The sequence below is a fragment of the Mobula birostris genome, chromosome 8 (genome assembly GCF_030028105.1).
Source record: "Mobula birostris isolate sMobBir1 chromosome 8, sMobBir1.hap1, whole genome shotgun sequence".
Taxonomy (NCBI): Eukaryota; Metazoa; Chordata; class Chondrichthyes; order Myliobatiformes; family Myliobatidae; genus Mobula; species Mobula birostris.
The window spans coordinates 32959838-32979392 of record NC_092377.1 but is presented as its reverse complement, the minus strand read 5'-3'; the positions used below and the strand labels follow the sequence as shown (position 1 = coordinate 32979392).

The 19555-nt window shown below is 44.1% G+C and overlaps 1 protein-coding gene across 6 annotated transcripts in view; it reads left to right on the top strand.

Moving 5' to 3' along the window:
- The window catches only part of prepl (prolyl endopeptidase like), a 73466-nt gene that overhangs the window by 6428 nt on the left and 47483 nt on the right, over positions 1-19555 (top strand). For 5 of the 6 annotated variants that reach the window (XM_072264984.1, XM_072264986.1, XM_072264983.1 and 2 more), the window contains exons 4-7: positions 8010-8213; positions 8775-8901; positions 9348-9564; positions 17853-17909. In XM_072264984.1, coding sequence (XP_072121085.1) covers positions 8010-8213; positions 8775-8901; positions 9348-9564; positions 17853-17909 — 605 coding nt within the window. The remainder of the gene's footprint in view (positions 1-8009; positions 8214-8774; positions 8902-9347; positions 9565-17852; positions 17910-19555) is intronic. The other variant, XM_072264985.1, reaches the window with a different exon arrangement.

Genomic DNA, 19555 nt, shown 5'->3' with positions numbered 1-19555 from the left:
GAAGACAGGAGGGGGAGGGATAGAGCCAAGAGCTGGACAGGTGATAGGCAAAAGGGATACGAGAGGATCAAGGGACAGGAGGTCCAGGAAGAAAGACAAGGAGGGGGGAGGGGGACCCAGAGGATGGGCAAGGGGTATATTCAGAGGGACAGAGGGAGAAAAAGGAGAGTGAGAGAAAGAATGTGTGTATAAAAATAAGTAACAGATGGGGTACGAGGGGGAGGTGGGGCATTAGCGGAAGTTAGAGAAGTCGATGTTCATGCCATCAGGTTGGAGGCTACCCAGACGGAATATAAGGTGTTGTTCCTCCAACCTGAGTGTGGCTTCATCTTTACAGTAGAGGAGGCCATGGATAGACATGTCAGAATGGGAATGGGATGTGGAATTAAAATGTGTGGCCACTGGGAGATCCTGCTTTCTCTGGCGGACAGAGCGTAGGTGTTCAGCAAAGCGGTCTCCCAGTCTGCTTACTTATTTACTTACTTTTATATACACATTCTTTCTCTCACTCTCCTTTTTCTCCCTCTGTCCCTCTGAATATACCCCTTGCCCATCCTCTGGGTCCCCCTGCCCCCCTTGTCTTTCTTCCCGGACCTCCTGTCCCATGATCCTCTCATATTCCTTTTGCCTATCACCTGTCCAGCTCTTGGCTCCATCCCTCCCCCTCCTGTCTTCTTCTATCATTTTGGATCTCCCCCTCCCCCTCCAACTTTCAAATCCCTTACTCACTCTTCCTTCAGTTAGTCCTGATGAAGGGTCTCGGCCTGAAACGTCGACTGCACCTCTTCCTGGAGATGCTGCCTGGCCTGCTGCGTTCACCAGCAACTTTTATGTGTGTTGCTTGAATTTCCAGCATCTGCAGAATTCCTGTTGTTTGCGTTTTAAAATTGGAGAATGTGATTTTGAGTAAGTACAGAATATGTCAGAATGTTCTGGCCAGTGGTGGAGTGACATCAGCATTAGACTGCAAGGCTTGCACGCTTTCCATTTGTGCTGGGTTTAGTGCTGAGCTGGCAACCCGGCTTTTTTAAAACAAAACAACAAACAAAATGCTAAAGAAACGGCAAGGTTCCCACCCGATGCGCCACGAGGTACAGAGAGGAATAACAACAACAACAAGTTCAATGTACCAAGGTGGAGGATAAGCTGATGTTCCCCAAGCTTATGTTGGGCCTCATTAACAGTGAAGGTGATCACAGTAAAGTCAGAGTGAGACGATGAATTAAAGTGGCAGGCAGCTGGAAGCTTTGGTCGCTACTGTGAGCTGAACCTTGGTGCTCCACAGAGTACCACACAATCAGCGTTTGGTTTCTCCAGTGTAGACGAAACCACATTGTAACAACATTGTACCTCCCTCTGCAATTGGATTCTCAACTTCCTAACCAGATTGGCGATAACATATCCTCCTCGCTGACGATTAACACCCTCAGGGGTGTGTGCTTAACCCACTGCTCTACTCTCTATTTACACATGACTGTGTGGCTAGGGATAGCTCAAATACTATCTATAAATTTGTTGACGATACAACCATTGTTGGCAGAATCTCAGGTGGTGACGGGAGGGCGTACAGGATTGAGACATGCCAACTAGTGGAGTGGTGCCGCAGCAACAACCTGGCACTCAATGTCAGTAAGATGAAAGAGCTGATTGTGGACTTCAGGAAGGGTAAGACGAAGGAACACATACCAATCCTCGTAGAGGGATCAGAAGTGGAGAGAGTGAGCAGCTTCAAGTTCCTGGGTGTCAAGATCTCTGAGGATCTAACTTGGTCCCAACTTATCAATGCAGTTATAAAGAAGGCAAGACAGCAGTTATACTTTATTAGGACTTTGAAGAGATTTGGCATGTCAACAAATACACTCAAAAACTTCTATAGATGTTCAATGGAGAGCATTCTGACAGGCTGCATCACAGTGTGGTATGGGAGGGCTACTGCACAGGACCGAAAGAAGCTGCAGAAGGTTGTAAATCTAGTCAGCTCCATCTTGGTTACTAGCCTTCAAAGTACCCAGGACGTCTTTAGAGAGCGATATCTCAGAAAGGCAGCATCCATTATTAAAGACTTCCAGCACCCAGGGCGTGCCCTTTTCTCACTGTTACCATCAGGGAGGAGATACAGAAGCCTGAAGGCACACACTCAGCAATTCAGGAACAGCTTCTTCCCCTCTGCCATCTGATTCCTAAATGGACATTGAATCTTTTGACACTACCTCACTTTTTTAAATACAGTATTTCTGTTTTTGCACATTATTTTAAATCTATTCAATATATGTAATTGATTTACTTGTTTATTATTATTTTTCTCTCTGCTAGATTATGTATTGCATTGAACTGCTGCTGCTAAGTTAACAAATTTCATGTCAGATGCCGGTGATAATAAATTTGATTCTGAAATAAAGCACACTGGATTGGAGAAAAGTGCAAGTGAATTGAGGGCTTGGGTCGCTAGATAGTGTGGGAAGCTTTTCTGAGTGAAACAGTAACTTGTTGTTCATTTAGATGATCTGTTAATGTTGGTCAAATTTGTGTAAATGAAAGGTCTCGACCAGAAGCATTTGCTTCCATGGATGCTGCCTGGCTGAGTTTTCCAACAATGTGTTTCCAGCAGCATCTGCAGTTTCTCACAAATCTGTAAGAGTTGATTTTCCCCTCTAAAGATCTAGATAAATGTGACAGTAAATTTAGAGTAATTTTCATATAGCTAATGTTTTATAAACGTATTTAATTTTTCCGTGGCTCGTTACAGTGTTGTCTTATGTTGAGCTGTGTTTCTGGAATTGGCGTGATTCCATCAATTCGTGGCGAAGCTCTTTTCAATTAGCATTTGGAAACAGATATTGAAGGAAACTTTTACCAGGCAATGAATGACATTGTCACACAACTTTCAGTGAACTGGATTCAATCCTGCCCTCTGGTACTGTTTTTGTAGAGTTTGCACATAAGACTGAATAAACTGAATGGCTTTCTTCTTTGTCGTTTGGAAATAAGTGAAGAGTGCCAGTTAATTCCATGTTGGGACATGACTGCAGTGATTTCCATGTTAAATCAGCCCTCCGGAAATGCAGTCGACCTCCTCCAGCTAGAAATCCTGCTTGTAATTTTCATTCACCAAAAATGTAATTTCCATTTCAGGAATGATGTGTGGTACTGTTATCTTGAGGTGCATCTGCTGTTGTGCACAGTCTGAATAAGCTTTTTTCTTATTCAGTAGAGTTGGAAACTCTCTAGTTCAGTAGAGTACTACCTTCTCGCCTTTGAACTCTTTCCCCTGCTTCCCCACCACACACTGTCCTTTCCATTCTCCCCACCGGGCTTGATCGCAGACGCGCCTGGTGCTCTCCTTCCCACACTCTGCAAATGGGGCAGTGTGAAGGGAAGTGTTGGGATAATCCTGTCAGTCTGAACACCACTTCAGCAGGCCATTAAGCAGTGTGATATTCGAACTTCGTCCTGTGTCAGAAGAGTCATACTTTAATTATTGTGCGGAATGCTGTCTTTAACCTCCCCACCATCACTGCTGAATTCCTAGGCTCATGTGTCTCACTGGCAGGCTGTCAGATTCCACTGGTAATGTAAAAGCAACATTTTGATCTCAGGCAAATAACAAGTCAATACTGACCATTTCTGTGTCATCTGCATTACTCCATATACCCTCCCCTCTCCCCAAGGTTCTACTATTTACAATGATCATTTAACCTACCAATCTGCTCATCTATGGAAGCCCCCAGGGCAAAGCAATGCAGTCAAAGGGGAGAAGTGCAAACTCCACACAGACAGCACCAGGTATTGGGTTATTGGAGCTGAGCAACACATACAAAATACTGGAGGATCTCAGTCGGTCTTATGGTGAGAAAGGAACAGTCAATGTTTTGGGCTGAGGCCCTTCATCAGAACTGGAAAAGAAGGGGGCAGAAGCCAGAATAAAACAGTAATTGGACGAGGGAGAGTCGAAGCTGAATTCAGAAACAAACCAAGTGAGGGGAAAGGTAGGTAGGAGGGTGGGGGAGGGGGGAGAAGAAAGCGAATGATATAAAAAGCTGGAGAGCAATAGGTGGAAGAGGTAAAGGGCTGAAGAAGGAATCTGATAGGAAAGGACCGTGGGTCATGGATTAAAGGGAAGGAGCAAGGTAACCAGGGAGGGGTGATGGGCAGATCATAAGCATGGAGGAGGGGAAGAGAAGGGTGAGAGGGTCACCAGAAAGGGGGAAAATGAATGCTATTTAGGGAGTGGTTACTGGAAGCTAGGGAAATTAATGTTCATATCATCAGGTTGGAGACTACCAAGTCTGATTATGAGGTCAAATTGACTTGATTTAACTTGCTCCTTTAACTTGCTCTTCCAACTTGGTGTCTAGCCTGATCGTGGCAGTAGACAGACAGATCAGTGCCAGGAATTGTAATGGAATTGATATCAGTGGCTAGAGGGAGATCCTGGTTGCTCTAGTGGTCGAAGTGAAGGTACTCAACGAAGCAGCCCCTCGATCCGCGCCGAGTCTCGCCATGTAGAGGAGGTCGCGTGGGGAGCACCAGGTGCATAAATGACCCAAACAGATTTGCAGGTGAAGCACCCCCTCTCTCGGAAGGACTGCTTGTGGTGCTAAATGATGGTGAGGGAGAAGGTCGGCAGTGGCACTTAGCATGGTTAATTGCCAGGAGGGGCATTGTTAGAGAGGGACGAGTGGATAAGGGAGTTGCTGAGTGAGTGATCACTGTGAAAAACAGAGAGGAGAGGGGAGGGAAAAGATGTGCCTCACATGATGGGTTTTTTTTTTTTAGAAAAAATGTGACTTCTCTGATGTCCTAGAATGGAAAGCTCATCCTCAGAGCAGATATGATGGAGGAACTAAGAGAAGGGGATAGTATTCTTACAAGTGACAGGGTGGGAAAAGGTAAAGACAAGGCTGTGAGAGTTGCTGTGTTTATAGAAGATGTCAATAAATAAGCTGTCTCCGGAGACGGGGACAGAAATCAAGAAAGGGGAGAGAGGTGTCAGATAAGGATCAAGGAAATTTGAGGACGGGGTGGAGTTGGGGGCAAAGTTGATTAAATTGACAAGCTTAGCATGGGTGCAGGAAACGGCACCAATGTAGTGTTAGTATAGCAGAGATAGTCTGGGAACATTACCAGTGGGGTTCTGGTTCAGGGGTAGGTAAGAGAAGGTGTCCAAGAGCTGTTGTCTGGCCTCAGCAAGGTCCTAATGAAGATTAAAGGCTCGCTTCATTGAGCATCTTCACTCCATCCAGCACAACAGCCATGATCTCCCAGTGGCCACGCATTTTAATTCCACACTGACATATCTGATCAGGGCCTCCCCCACACCAAAGCCAGGCTGTGTTGGTGGTCTCCAATTTGGCAGCATGAATATCAATCTTATTAACTTCTGGTAACAACTCGCTATGTTTCTTCCACACCCCATCCCCCTTGTTTTTTCACTTCAGTTGCTCTCTTACTCCTTTTCTGCCCATCATTTCCCAAATCAGTCTCGGCAAATCAAAAGGAGCTTCACCTTCTTCCTTTTATTCCATTGTCCACTGTCCTCTCCTATCAGATTCCTTAATCCTCAGCTCTTTGTCTCTTCCACCAAACACCTCCTGGCTGCCCAGATCATGCCCTTTTATGCTGCTTCCCCGATCTTCCCCCTCAGCTGGTCTCACTTATCACCTGCCAGCCTTTACTACGCCCTCTCCCCCACCTCTGGATTCTGCCCTTTCCTTACCAGTCCTGATGAAGGGTCTCGGCCTGAAACATCGACTGCTTATTCTCCTCCATTGATGTTGCCTGACCTACTGTATCCCTCCAGCATTTTGTGTGTGTTGCTCAAGATTTCCATCAGCTGCAGAATCTCTTGTGTACGTGTGTCCCTGGAGATGCAGTTTTACTGCTTGTGTTGCTTTGAGTTGTTTATTAGTCGTCTCGTGAAAGGAATAGATAGAGTGGACAGCCAGCACCTCTTCCCCAGGGCACCACTGCTCAATACAAGAGGACATGGCTTTAAAGTAAGGGGTGGGAAGTTCAAGGGGGATATTAGAGGAAGGTTTTTTACTCAGAGAGTGGTTGGTGAGTGGAATGCACTGCCTGAGTCAGATACACTAGTGAAATTTAAGAGATTACTAGACAGGTATATGGAGGAATTTAAGGTGGGGGGTTATATGGGAGGCAGGGTTTGAGGTTCGGCACAACATTGTGGGCTGAAGGGCCTGTACTGTGCTGTACTATTCTATGTCTATGTCTATAAAGAATTTCATGCCATTTCTGTAATATCCAGATTTACTGCTCCAGATGCAAGTTGTAGTAAAAGGGAAATGTTTGTGGAAAGATAGTACCTTGAGTGCCAATATAATGCAGTTTTGTGTAAGAGCTATATAATGATTCAGAACTGAACAATTTCCTATAGATGCTGCCTGGCCTGCTGCATTCCACCAGCATTTTGTGTGTGTTGCTTGAATGTCCAGCATCTGCAGATTTCAAGCAACACACATCAAAGTTGCTGGTGAACGCAGCAGGCCAGGCAGCATCTCTAGGAAGAGGTGCAGTCGACGTTTCAGGCCGAGACCCTTCGTCAGGACTAACTGAAGGAAGAGTGAGTAAGGGCTTTGAAAGTTGGAGGGGGAGGGATGGAGCCAAGAGCTGGACAGGTGATAGGCAAAAGGGATACGAGAGGATCATGGGACAGGAGGTCTGGGAAGAAAGACAAGGGGGGGGGCCCAGAGGATGGGCAAGGGGTATATTCAGAGGGATAGAGGGAGAAAAAGGAGAGTGAGAGAAAGAATGTGTGTATAAAAATAAGTAACAGATGGGGTACGAGGGGGAGGTGGGGCATTAGCAGAAGTTGGAGAAGTCGATGTTCATGCCATCAGGTTGGAGGCTACCCAGACGGAATATAAGGTGTTGTTCCTCTAACCTGAGTGTGGCTTCATCTTTACAGTAGAGGAGGCCGTGGATAGACATGTCAGAATGGGAATGGGATGTGGAATTAAAATGTGTGGCCACTGGGAGATCCTGCTTTCTCTGGCGGACAGAGCGTTGATGTTCAGCAAAGCGGTCTCCCAGTCTGCGTCGGGTCTCGCCAATATATATAAAAGGACACATCGGGAGCACCGGACACAGTATATCGCCCCAGCCGACTCACAGGTGAAGTGTTGCCTCACCTGGAAGGACTGTTTGGGGCCCTGAATGGTGGTAAGGGAGGAAGTGTAAGGGCATGTGTAGCACTTGTTCTGCTTACACAGATAAGTGCCAGGAGGGAGATCAATGGGGAGGGATGGGGGGGACGAATGGACAAGGGAGTTGCGTAGGGAGCGATCCCTGCGGAATGTGGGGGGGGGGAGGGAAAGATGTGCTTAGTGGTGGGATCTCGTTGGAGGTGGCGGAAGTTATGGAGAATAATATGTTGGACCCGGAGGCTGGTGGGGTGGTAGGTGAGGACCAGGGGAACCCTATTCCTAATGGGGTGGCGGGAGGATGGAGTGAGAGCAGATGTACGTGAAATGGAGGAGATGCGTTTAAGAGCAGAGTTGATAGTGGAGGAAGGGAAGCCCCTTTCTTTAAAAAAGGAGGACATCTCCCTCGTCCTAGAATGAAAAACCTCATCCTGAGAGCAGATGCGGCGGAGACGGAGGAATTGCGAGAAGGGGATGGCGTTTTTGCAAGAGACAGGGTGAGAAGAGGAATAGTCCAGATATCTGTGAGAGTCAGTAGGCTTATAGTAGACATCAGTGGATAAGCTGTCTCCAGAGACAGAGACAGAAAGATCTAGGGGAGGGAGGTGTCAGATATGGACCAGGTAAACTTGAGGGCAGGGTGAAAGTTGGAGGCAAAGTTAATAAAGTCAACGAGTTCTGCATGCGTGCAGGAAGCAGCGCCAATGCAGTCATCGATGTAGCGAAGGAAAAGTGGGGGACAGATACCAGAATAGGCATTTGAATAGAAATCTGCAGATTTCCTTGTGTTTGCGAATTTAACTGATCTGTTTTGTATCCTGCACTATAAAACATTACTTGTGTCCACAGGTTCTCCTGAAGTTGTTCTCTGCCTGGATCAGCTACAGTTTGTTCAAACAAAAGATGCTCAATTTCAGCGCATCAGAGTCTCACCAAATCAGAAGTATTTGGCTTCAAGCATATGTACGCCATCAGATGAACCCACTTGTGTTGTAGTAAAGCTTGATTCAGAGCCGGTGGTGGCACACGTTTTGCCAAAAGCATTTAGTTTTGGTGAGTCCTCATCCAGTAGAGTGTTCCTTTATTGCTGCGGAGTGCTGCCGCTTTTGCCTGCACTGCTCATTCTCGCTCTCACTTTGCTGTCTCTGTATTTTGGACCATAATTTGCATGCCTGACCTACCAAACGGACCTGATCCAATGATGCCTGCAACCATCTCCAACCATAATTAGCAAGCCATCTGAACTCCTTATCTGATGCCCCAATGGCATTAGATTCTGCTGTATGTGCCTTGTGCAAGATGGACATGGGCTGTGGGGAGCCTGCACATTATCACTTCCATATAATTTTCCATTTGCACAGCAATTTTCACTCTGAGTCTTGGGATGGGGTCAGAACAGACAATGTGAGGCTGAGATAGAAAATATTTGAATGAAGAAGGTTGCTGCAGATTGAGGTTATGCAACACTGTGATAGTCTTAAAGGAGAGGTGGGACCATAGATAAAGATCTGAGACTTGAGTAAGAGCTAGTGAGAAGCAGGGACTCAAAGCAGTTAATGTACTTTTGCAAGTCTTTGCTTTAAAATCAGCAAGCAACATTTTGTTCTATTACAGAATGGGCCACAGATAACTGCTTGTTCTACACCATTTTGGAGAAACTTCAATCGCAACAAGTTTTCAGGCTCCTGCTGGGAGACCAGAGAGCAACATCTGAAATGGTTTACAAAGAGAATGATATCAGGTATGACAAAGCTGGAACAAGACATACAAAGCCTGGTCATATTGGTGTTTGAATGAGACTGCTCATTCAAAGGTGCTCAGTCATTTTCTTGTTATTCCAGTAATTGCAATGTACTTTCAAAGCAATGCCCCAGATTTGGATGTCTATTGACCTTTACATAGCAGAATTCTCTTCCTTCATTCCATCTCGTCCTTCATTCTTAAATTAATTCGTACGTAAATTCAAAACGAATTTGTTTCAGTACTTGCGGGGGGGGGGGGGGGGGAAGTATTGTCCAGCAATGGGGGTAGGAATGTTACAAGCTGCAGCATGTCAATATGTACTTTAAAGATTGGGCTACAACCCCTCCATTCTTCCAATGGTGGGACTTAGTCTGTTTCTAACCTGTTTTCAGTTAAATCACTGACAAAATAGTGGTCTAAAGAAATCCTTCTTCTATTTTTAAGGTCTTTTGTGGAGCTAACCTGTAGCAAGGATGGAAAATTCATCACCATCAACAGCAACAGTAAGAATAGTTCGGAGGTCTGGTTAATTGATCGAATGCATCCACTGGAGTTGGCCAGGGTTGTGCAAGAGCGACTTCCTGATCTCATTTATCATGTGGAACACTGGAAAAACCAGTTATATATTCTGACCAATTTTGGTGCCTCAAAAGAGTATGGAGTAAGTTCAAATTAATATAAACATCTTGCCTACATATTGATGTGTAATATAATTAAAACATATTTGGAAGACAAGTTCATCCTCCAGATGGGTTGAATAAACTGACCTAGAGATCTATTCGTCAAGTGATACACTGTTGGAGAGTTGTCACTGTTATAATTTAAAGAGTCCTGGCGCCCCACTTCCAAGCATTGTGATCCCACACAAATAACCTGTTTGTTGTTTGAGAGATGAATATTTGTGATAATTTTAGATGAAAGCTTATGATCTTTAAATAATGTTTAGCAAGTAGGGTCTTGTTTAAATTTTGATCCAAAAACCAGATGCCAAGTAGAGTGGGAGTAGGCCAATTAGCCCCTCTAGACTGCTTTGCCATTGGATAAGATCATGGCTGATCACCTCAACACTATTCTCCTGCCCTTTCTTTGAATTACTCTGATATTCAGTAAAAGCTGATGTGAGTTTTTACTGCAGTCAGTGACTGGAATTCCATAGATCTCCAGTGTGTTTAATTCCAAAGATTCACCAACTCGTAAATAAATTTCTCAACATCTCATTACTAAATGGCCTAGACCTGTCAGCCAGTGGATATATCCTCCCTGCATCTATCTTTGCATCTTTTAAGCATTTTGTATATTTCAATGAGGTCACCTATAATTATCCTAAACTCGAGAATAGTAGACCAGGAACCAGTCTGAGAAAACATCACTGAACTCTTTCCAGAGCAACTTTAGCTTTCTTCCATTTCACGCACGTCTCCTTTCACCCCCATCCACCCCCATCCCACCGGGGATCGGGTTGCTCTTGTCCTTACCTACCACCCTACCAACCTCCGCATCCAGCACATAATTCTCCGCAACTTCCACCATCTCCATTGGGGTTTCACCACCAAGCATATCCTTCCACCCCCCACTTTCCACTTCCCACAGGAATTGCTCCTGTATGCGACTCCCTTGTCCACTCGTCCCTCCCCACTGATCTCTCTCCTGGCACTTACCCTTGCAAGTGGAACAACAGCTACACCTGCCTCCACACCTCCTCCCTCACTACCATTCAGGGCCCCGAACAGTCCTTCCAGGTGAGGTGACACTTCACCTGTGAGTCTCTTGGGGTCACCTGCTGTATCCGCTGCTCCCTTCTGTATATCGGTGAGACCCGACTGAGAATGGGAGACCACTTCACCGAGCTTATTTGCTTCGTTCGCCAGAAAAAGCAGGATCTCCCAGTGCCCACACATTTCAATTCTACTTCCCATTCCCATTCCAGCGTGTCAGTCCATGGCCTCCTCTACTATCACAGTGAGGCCTCACTCAGGTTGGAAGAGCAACACCTTGTAATATAACATCAATTTCTCGATTTTTCTGCTAATTGCCCCCCCTCCTCACCATTCCCCATTCCCATTTCCCCCTCTCTCCTTATTTCCTTACCTTCCCATCATCTCCCTCTGGTGCTCCTTCCCCCTTTCCTTTCTTCCATAGCCTTCTGTCCTCTCCTATCAGATTCCCCCTTGTCCAGCCCTTTATCTCTTTCGCCAATCAAATTCCCAGCTCTTTACTTCACCCCACCCCCTCTCCCAGTTTCACCTATCACCTACTACTTCCTCCCCTCTCCCCATCTTCTTACTCTAAACTTCCATCTATTTTCCTGTCCTGATGGAGGGTCTCTACAACTATTTACTCATTTCCATTGACGATGCCTGGCCTGCTGAATTCCTCCAGCACTTTGTGTGTGTGTTGCTTGGATTTCCAGCATCTGCAGGTTTTCTCTTGTTCAGTTCTCTTTAGATAGCAAAGCTAGAACTGTACACAATACCTCAGGAGTGGTCCAAGCCTAGACTTGGAGTCTATGGTGACAAAATAGGATATTTCCAAGATGCTGAGCTCAAGACAATTTGATGAAAAATTAAGCCCAATTCTCTGTTCTTGGTCTGTAATCCTGCAGTTACTGTTTTCAAGTGCTCATTCCCTGCTCTCCGTACATAGCCTTTAAATTATTACTCTTTAGGTGTTCGTCCGAGTACCTTTTAAAATATGGCTACCACCTTTCAATCAGTAATTTCCAGACCCTCACCATTCACCAAGTGAAATAATTTTACTCCCTGTCCTCACATGCTCCTACTTAAATCTGTGTCCACTAGTTACCTACTTCTCAGTGAAACAACTCTTCTGTTTAAGCGGTTGAAGCTTCTTGAATACTTTTACTCCTCTTCAAAATCTTCCCTTTTTTTTTCTTCCAAACAAAACCACACTAGACTAGATTGTGTCTCTTCATTATGATAATTCTCCATTTCTGGCTTTATTCTGCTCAAATCTCCAACAATCTTGAGTGCTACGACGTTCTTCCTGTAGAGCTGTAACAAAATGTGGTGGTTTGTAGTCCAACCACATCTGCTATGTCAAATGATTATCTTCGAAAGATAATGGAAAGAAATCAGTTACTGCAGAATATGACAAACAATGAAATTTGTTCATTGATCAATAATGAATACACATATGAGACCATAAGATATAGGAGCAGAATAGGCCATTTGGCCCATCGAGTCTGCTCTAATATTTCATCACGGCTGATCCAATTTTCCTGTCAGCCCTAATATCCTGCCTTCTCTTTGAATCCCTTCATGCCCTGACTAATCAAGAATCTATCGACCTCTGCCTTAAATATGCACAGAGACTGGTCTTCCACAGCAGCCTGTGGCAAAGAATTCCACAGATTCACCACTCTCTCGCTAAAGAAATTCCTCCTTATCTCCATTCTAAAAGGATACCCCTCTATTTTGAGGCTGTGTCCTCTGGTCTTAGACTCTCCCAGCATAGGAAACATCCTTTCCACGTCCACTATATCGAGGCCTTTCGCCGTTCGATAGGTTTCAATGAGGTCACCCGTCATTCTTCTCAATTGAAGTGGATACAGGCCCTGAGCCATCAAATATTCTTCATATGACATGACACACCATTTAGTCCTGGAATCATTTTCATGAACTCTTTTGAATCCTCTCCAGTTTCAGAACATCCTTTGTAAGATAAGTGACCCAAAACTACTCATAAGACTCCAAGTGAGGCCTTACCAGGGTTTTATGAAGTTTCTACATTATGTCCTTGCTTTTATATTCTGTCCTCTTGAAATGAATACTATCATCGCATTTGCCTTCCTCACCAGACTTCCACCATACTGCTTGTGTCTTCCACAGTGAAGACTGATGCAAAATACTTATTATTCAGTTTGTCTCCCATTACTATATCTCCAGCATAGTTTTCCAGCAGTCCCATATCCCCTCTCACTTCTCTTTTACACCTTATGTATCTGAAGAAACTTCTGATATCCTCTTTACCTTAATTATTGGCTGGCTTACTTTCGTATTCCATCTTTACCTTAATATCTTTTTTAGTTGCCTTCTGTTTTTAACAGCTTCCCAATGCTCTAACTTCCCACTAATTATTGCTACATAATATGCTGTCTCTTTGGCTTTGACTTCTCATCTTAGCCATGGTTGTGTCATCTTGCCTTTAGAATACTTCTTCCTCTTTGGGATGTTTTTTATCCTGCGCCTTCTGAATTGCTTCCAGAAGTTCCAGCCATTGCTGTTCTGCTGTCATCCCTGCCAGTGTTCTTTTCCAGTCAATTCTGGCCAACTCCTCTCTCATACCTTTGTAATTCCCTTTACTCCAATGTAATACTGATACATCTGTATTAGTAATTAATATTGATTAATTATACTCCCTTAATTTTTTGGTAATTAGATAAAATAACATTTATAAATTTGGAGTTAGCCTGGCCAATCCTAGCATTCAGAAATTGTGGATTTAAATCTTACTCCAATGCAAAAGCTGTGGTCCTAGTTGGATCAATAATGGTGGATTGCTCTGATATTCAGATAACTGCTGAACTAATTTTTTAGTGTGATAATGATAATGACAAAGCAGCCTAGGAAGGCCAAGTGGTCTACTCCTACTCTTATTTCTTATGTAAAGATACCCAGGAATAAAAACAAAAAAACTTATTTTAATTGTTCTGTGACTACAAAAAGCAGCACAGAAAATATTTTAAAGAAACTGCACATCAATTTGCACTGTTAGGACCATAAGACATGGGAGCAGAATTAGGCCACTCAGCCCATCGAGTCTGCTCCATCATTCCATTGCTGATTTACTATCCCTCTCAATCCCATTCTCCTGCCTTCTCCCCGCAACCTTTGACCCCCTGACTAATAAAGAACCTACCAACCTCCGCTTTAAATATACTCTATGACTTTGCCTCCACAGCCATCCGTGGCAATGCATTCCACAGATTCACCATTGTCTTGCTAGAAAAATTCCTTCTCATCTCTGTTCTAAAGGGACTTCCCTCTATTCTGAGACTGTGCCCTCTGGTTCAAGGCTCCCCCACCAAAGGAAGCATCCTCTTCACATCCACTCTGTCTAGTCTTACCAAAATTTGATGGGTTTTAATGAGACCTCCCCCCCCCACCCCTTTTCTCTAAATTCCAGTGAGTACAGGCTCAGAGCCATCAAACATGCTCATGATAAGCCTTTCATTTCTGGAATAATTCTGGTGAACCTCCTCTGAACCCTCTCCAACGTCAGCAGATCCTTTCTTAAATAAGCGGCCCAAAACTGCTTACAGTACTTAAGTGAAGACTCACCACTGCCTTATACAGCCTCAACATTACATCCTTGGTCTTATATTCTATCCTCTTGAAATGAATACCAACATTGCACTTGCTTTCCTCACCACCAATTCAACTTGCAAACTAACCTTTAGGGAATCCTGCACAAGGTCTCCAAAATCCCTTTACACCTTGGGTTTTTTTAGTTTTCTCCCCATTTAGTAAATAGTCTGCGCTTTTATTCTTTCTACTGACCTCCCACATTATGAAGACCCTGGAGAGATTTGTTCTGGAGCTGCTCTGGCCTATTGTCAGGCCACACTTAGATCCCCTCCAGTTCACCTACCAGCCCCGACTCAGAGTTGAGGATGCCATCGTCTAACTGCTGAAGCGTGTCTACGCCCACCTGGACGAGCACTGTGAGGGTCATGTTTTTCGACTTCTCCAGTGCGTTCAACACCATCCGCCCTGCTCTGCTGGGGGAGAAGCTGACAGCGATGCAGGTGGATGCTTCCCTGTGGTGTCATGGATTCTTGATTACCTGACTGGCAGACCACAGTACATGTGCTTACAACACTGTGTGTCCGACAGAGTGATCAGCAGCACTGGGGCTCCTAAGGGGACTGTCTTGTCTCCTTTTCTCTTCACTACTTACACCTCGGACTTCAACTACTGCACAGAGTCTTGTCATCTTCAGAAGTTTTCTGATGACTCTGCCATAGTTGGATACATCAGCAAGGGAGATGAGGCTGAGTACAGGGCTACGGTAGGAAACTTTGTCACATGGTGTGAGCAGAATTATCTGCAGCTTAATATGAAAAAGACTAAGGAGCTGGTGGTAGACCTGAGGAGAGCTAAGGTACCGGTGACCCCTGTTTCCATCCAGGGGGTCAGTGTGGACATGGTGGAGGATTACAAGTACCCAGGGATATGAATTGACAATAAACTGGACTGGTCAAAGAACACTGAGGCTGTCTACAAGAAGGGTCAGAGCCATCTTTATTTCCTGAGGAGACTGAGGTCCTTTAACATCTGCCGGACGATGCTGAGGATGTTCTACGAGTCTGTGGTGGCCAGTGCAATCATATTTGCTGTTGTGTGCTGGGGCAGCAGGCTGAGGATAGCAGACACCAACAGAATCAACAAACTCATTTGTAAGGCCAGTGATGTTGTGGGGATGGAACTGGACTCTCTGACGGTGGTGTCTGAAAAGATGATGCTGTCCAAGTTGCATGCCATCTTGGACAATGTCTTCCATCCACTACATAATGTACTGGGTGGGCACAGGAGTACATTCAGCCAGAGACTCATTCCACCGAGATGCAACACAGAGCGTCATAGGAAGTCATTCCTGCCTGTGGCCATCAAACTTTACAACTCCTCCCTTGGAGGGTCAGACACCCTGAGCCAATAGGCTGGTCCTGGACTTATTTCCTGGCATAATTTACATATTACTATTTAACTATTTATGGTTTTATTACTATTTATTATTTATGGTGCAACTGTAACAAAAACCAATTTCCCCCGGTATTAATAAAGTATGACTATGAAGTGCATGATCATACACTTCCCAACACTGTATTCTCCTAATCTGTCTAACTCCATCTGCAGCCTCCCTGCTTTCTCAATTCGACCTGCCCCTCCACCTGTCCTTGTATTGTCCACAAACTTGGCCACAAAGCCATCAGTTTCATCATCCAGATTGCTGACATTCGACGTACAGTGGCATGCAAAAGTTTGGGCACCCCAGTCAAAATTTCTGTTACTGTGAATAGCTAAGCGAGTAAAAGATGAACTGATTTCCAAAAGGCATAAAGTTAAAGATGACACATTTCTTTAATATTTTAAGCAAGAAAACATTTTTATTTCCATCTTTTCATCATCAACAGGTGCCATGCTCAGTTTGAGCTTCGACTGCCATGGCCCACACACTCCTGTTTCGGGTCAAGTGGATCAATTTATTGGTATTCATTTGCAGTTCTCTGGCTGCTGTCTCCATCATCATTTGTCTTTGTCTTTCTCTTGCTTAACAGTTGGAGAGGGGTTCTTTTCATGAAATTCTGCACCCTTTTCTCTCCAAACATACCTTTGCTCATTGCGGCCTAAAAGTTGTATTCAAAAGGATCAAAGAAACATCTAAACAAGCCTGATGCATTTTGGAAACAAGTCCTGTGGACTGATGAAGTTAAATAGAACTTCTTAGCCTCAATGAGCAAAGGTATGTTTGGAGAAAAAAGGGTGCAGAATTTCATGAAAAGAATCCCTCTCCAACTGTTAAGCACAGGGGTGGATCCATCATGCTTTGGGCTTGTGTTGCAGCCAGTGGCACAGGGAACATTGACTGGTAGAGGGAAGAATGGATTCAATTAAATACCAGCAAATTCTGGAAGCAAACATCACACCGTCTGTAAAAAAAAAAAAAAAAAAAAGCTGAGATGAAAAGAGGATGGCTTCTACAACAGGATAATGATCCTAAACACACCTCAAAATCCACAATGGACTACCTCAAGAGGCGCAAGCTGAAGGTTTTGCCACGGCCCTCACAGTCCCCTGACCTAAACATCATCGAGAATCTGTGGATAGACCTCAAAAGAGCAGAGCATGCAAGACGGCCCAAGAATCACACAGAACTGGAAGCCTTTTGCAAGAAAGAATAGGCAAAAATCCCCCAAACAAGAATTGAAAGACTCTTAGCTGGCTACAGAAAGTGTTTACAAGCTGTGATACTTGCCAAAGGCAGTAAGTACTGCCATACAGGGTGCCCAAATTTTTGCTTCGGGCCCTTTTTTTGTTATTTTGAAACTGTAAAAGATGGAAATAAAAATGTTTTCTTGCTTAAAATATTAAAGAAATGTGTCCTCTTTAACTTTATGCCTTTTGGAAATCAGTTCATCTTTTACTCGCTTAGCTATTCACAGTAACAGAAATTTTGACCGGGGTGCCCAAACTTTTGCATGCCACTGTACGTCGAATGTCAGCAATCTGGATGATGAAACTGATGGCTTTATGGCCAAGTTTGTGGACAATACAAAGACAGGTGGAGGGGCAGGTAGAATTGAGAAAGCAGAGAGGCTGCAGATGGAGTTAGACAGATTAGGAGAATACAGTGTTGGGAAGTGTATTTTGCATGCCACTGTATAAGGAATCTGTCTCAACACAGACCCCTGTAGATCACCATTAGTCACTGGCAGCCAATCCAAAAAGAATCCCTTTATTCCCACTCCTTGCCTCCCGCCAATCAGCCAATGCTCTGTCCATGCTAGTTTCCGTTGCACCTTTGCACCTGGTTAACAACTGATGGCGCAATCCGGGTCATATTACGATCGAGGAACGTGTTTGTAGACCGAATATTGAACTTTTTACTGTTGGACTTCAGCCATATTCCACCGAGATACAACACTGGGCGGTGCAGGAGGTTGTTCCTGCCTGTGGCCATCGAACTTGCGGCTCCTCCCGTGAAGGGTCAGACACCCTGAGCCAATAGACTGGTCCTGGACTTATTTTCCATCTGGCACAGTTTGCATTTTGTTGTTTGATTGTGGTTTTTGTATTGCTATATTTATGCTCTATTCTTGGTTGGTGCGGCTGTAACGAAACCCAGTTTCCCTCGGGAACAATAAAGTATATCTATCTATCTGTCTATCTAGTTTCTTTCCTGTAACACCCTTACTCTTATCTTGTTTAGCAGCCTCGTGTGGCACCTTGTCAAAGGCCTTCTGAAAATCCAAGTACACAACATCTGGTAATTCTCCTTTGTCTATCCTGCTTGTTATTTCTTGAAATAAATTCAACAAATTTTTCAGGCAAGATTTTCCCTTAAAGGAACCATGCTGAATTTAGCTTATTTAGTCATCTGCCTCCAAGTACCTCGAAACCACATCCTCAATAGTTGACTCCTACTTCTTCCCAACCACTGAGGTCAGGTTAACTGGCCTATAATTTCCTTGCTTCTTGAAGTGTGGAGTGACGTTTACAATTTTCCAGTCCTCTGGAACCATGCCACAATCTTGATTCTTGAAAGATCATTAGTAATGCCACCACAATTTCTTCAGCTACCTCTTTTAGAACCTTGTGGTGTAGTCCATCAAGTCCAAGTGATTTATCTACCATCAGACCTTTCAGCTTTCTAAGCACCATCTCCCAAGAAATAGCAACTGCACTCACTTCTGCCCCTTGACACTCTCGAACTTCTGACATACTATTAGTGTCTTCCACAGTGAAGACTGATGCAAAATACTTAGTTTGTCCACCATTTCCTTGTCCCCCGTTACTATCTCTCCAGTGTCATTTTGCAGAGGTCCAATATCTACTCTCACCTCTCTTTTTCTCTTTATATATCTGAAAAAGCTTTCAGTATCATTTTTGATATTATTGATTAGCTTATCTTCATATTTCCTCTTTTCCCCCCTTATTTTTTTTTAGGTGACTTCTGTTTTTAAAAAATTGTCAGTCCTCTAACTTCCCATTAATTTTTGCTCTATCATATGCCCTCTCTTATGTCAACTTTGACTTCCCCTGTCAGCTACGGTTCTGTCATACTGCCTTTAGAATACTTCCTCCTCTTTAAGACTTATCTATTCTGTGCCTTCCAAAATACTCTCAGAAACCCCAGCCATTGCTGCTCTGCTATCTTCCCTGCTGGTGTCCCCTTCCAATAAATTTTGGCCAGATCTTCTCTCACGCCTCTGTAATTCCTTTTACTCCACTGTAATACTGATGCATCTGACTTAAGCTTCTCCCTCTCAGATTTCACAGTGAATTTGATCATGTTATGATCACTGTTTCCTAAGGGTTCCATTACCTTAAGCTCCCTAATCAGTTCCAGTTCACTGCACAACACCCATTCCAGTATAGCTCAACCACAAGATACTCCAAAAAGCCACCTCAGAGACATTCCAAAAATCTCCCTCTTGGGATCCAGCATCAACTTGATTTTCCCAATCTATCTGCCTATTAAAATCCCCCATGACTAATGTAGGATTGCCTTTTTGACATATTTTTCTATATCCCGTTGTAATTTGTAGACCACATCCTGGCTACTCTTCAGGGGTCTCTAAAATAACTCCCCTTGCAGTTCTTAACTCTACCCATGAGGATTGTACATCTTCCAGTCCTATGTCATCTTTCTAAAGATTTGATTTCATTTTTTACTGGCAGAGCCACTCCTCCTCCTCTGCCTGCCTGGCTGTCCTTTGGATAGATTGTGTATCCTTGCATATTAAGCCCACAACTACAATTGTTTTTCTGCCATGACCACGCGATACCCACAATGTCATGCATGGCAATCTCTAACTGTGCTACAAGATCATCTTCCTTATTTTGTATACTGCATAGATTAAAAATTCACACCTTCTCTCCTGTATTCATCACCTTTTTCAATTTTGTCCC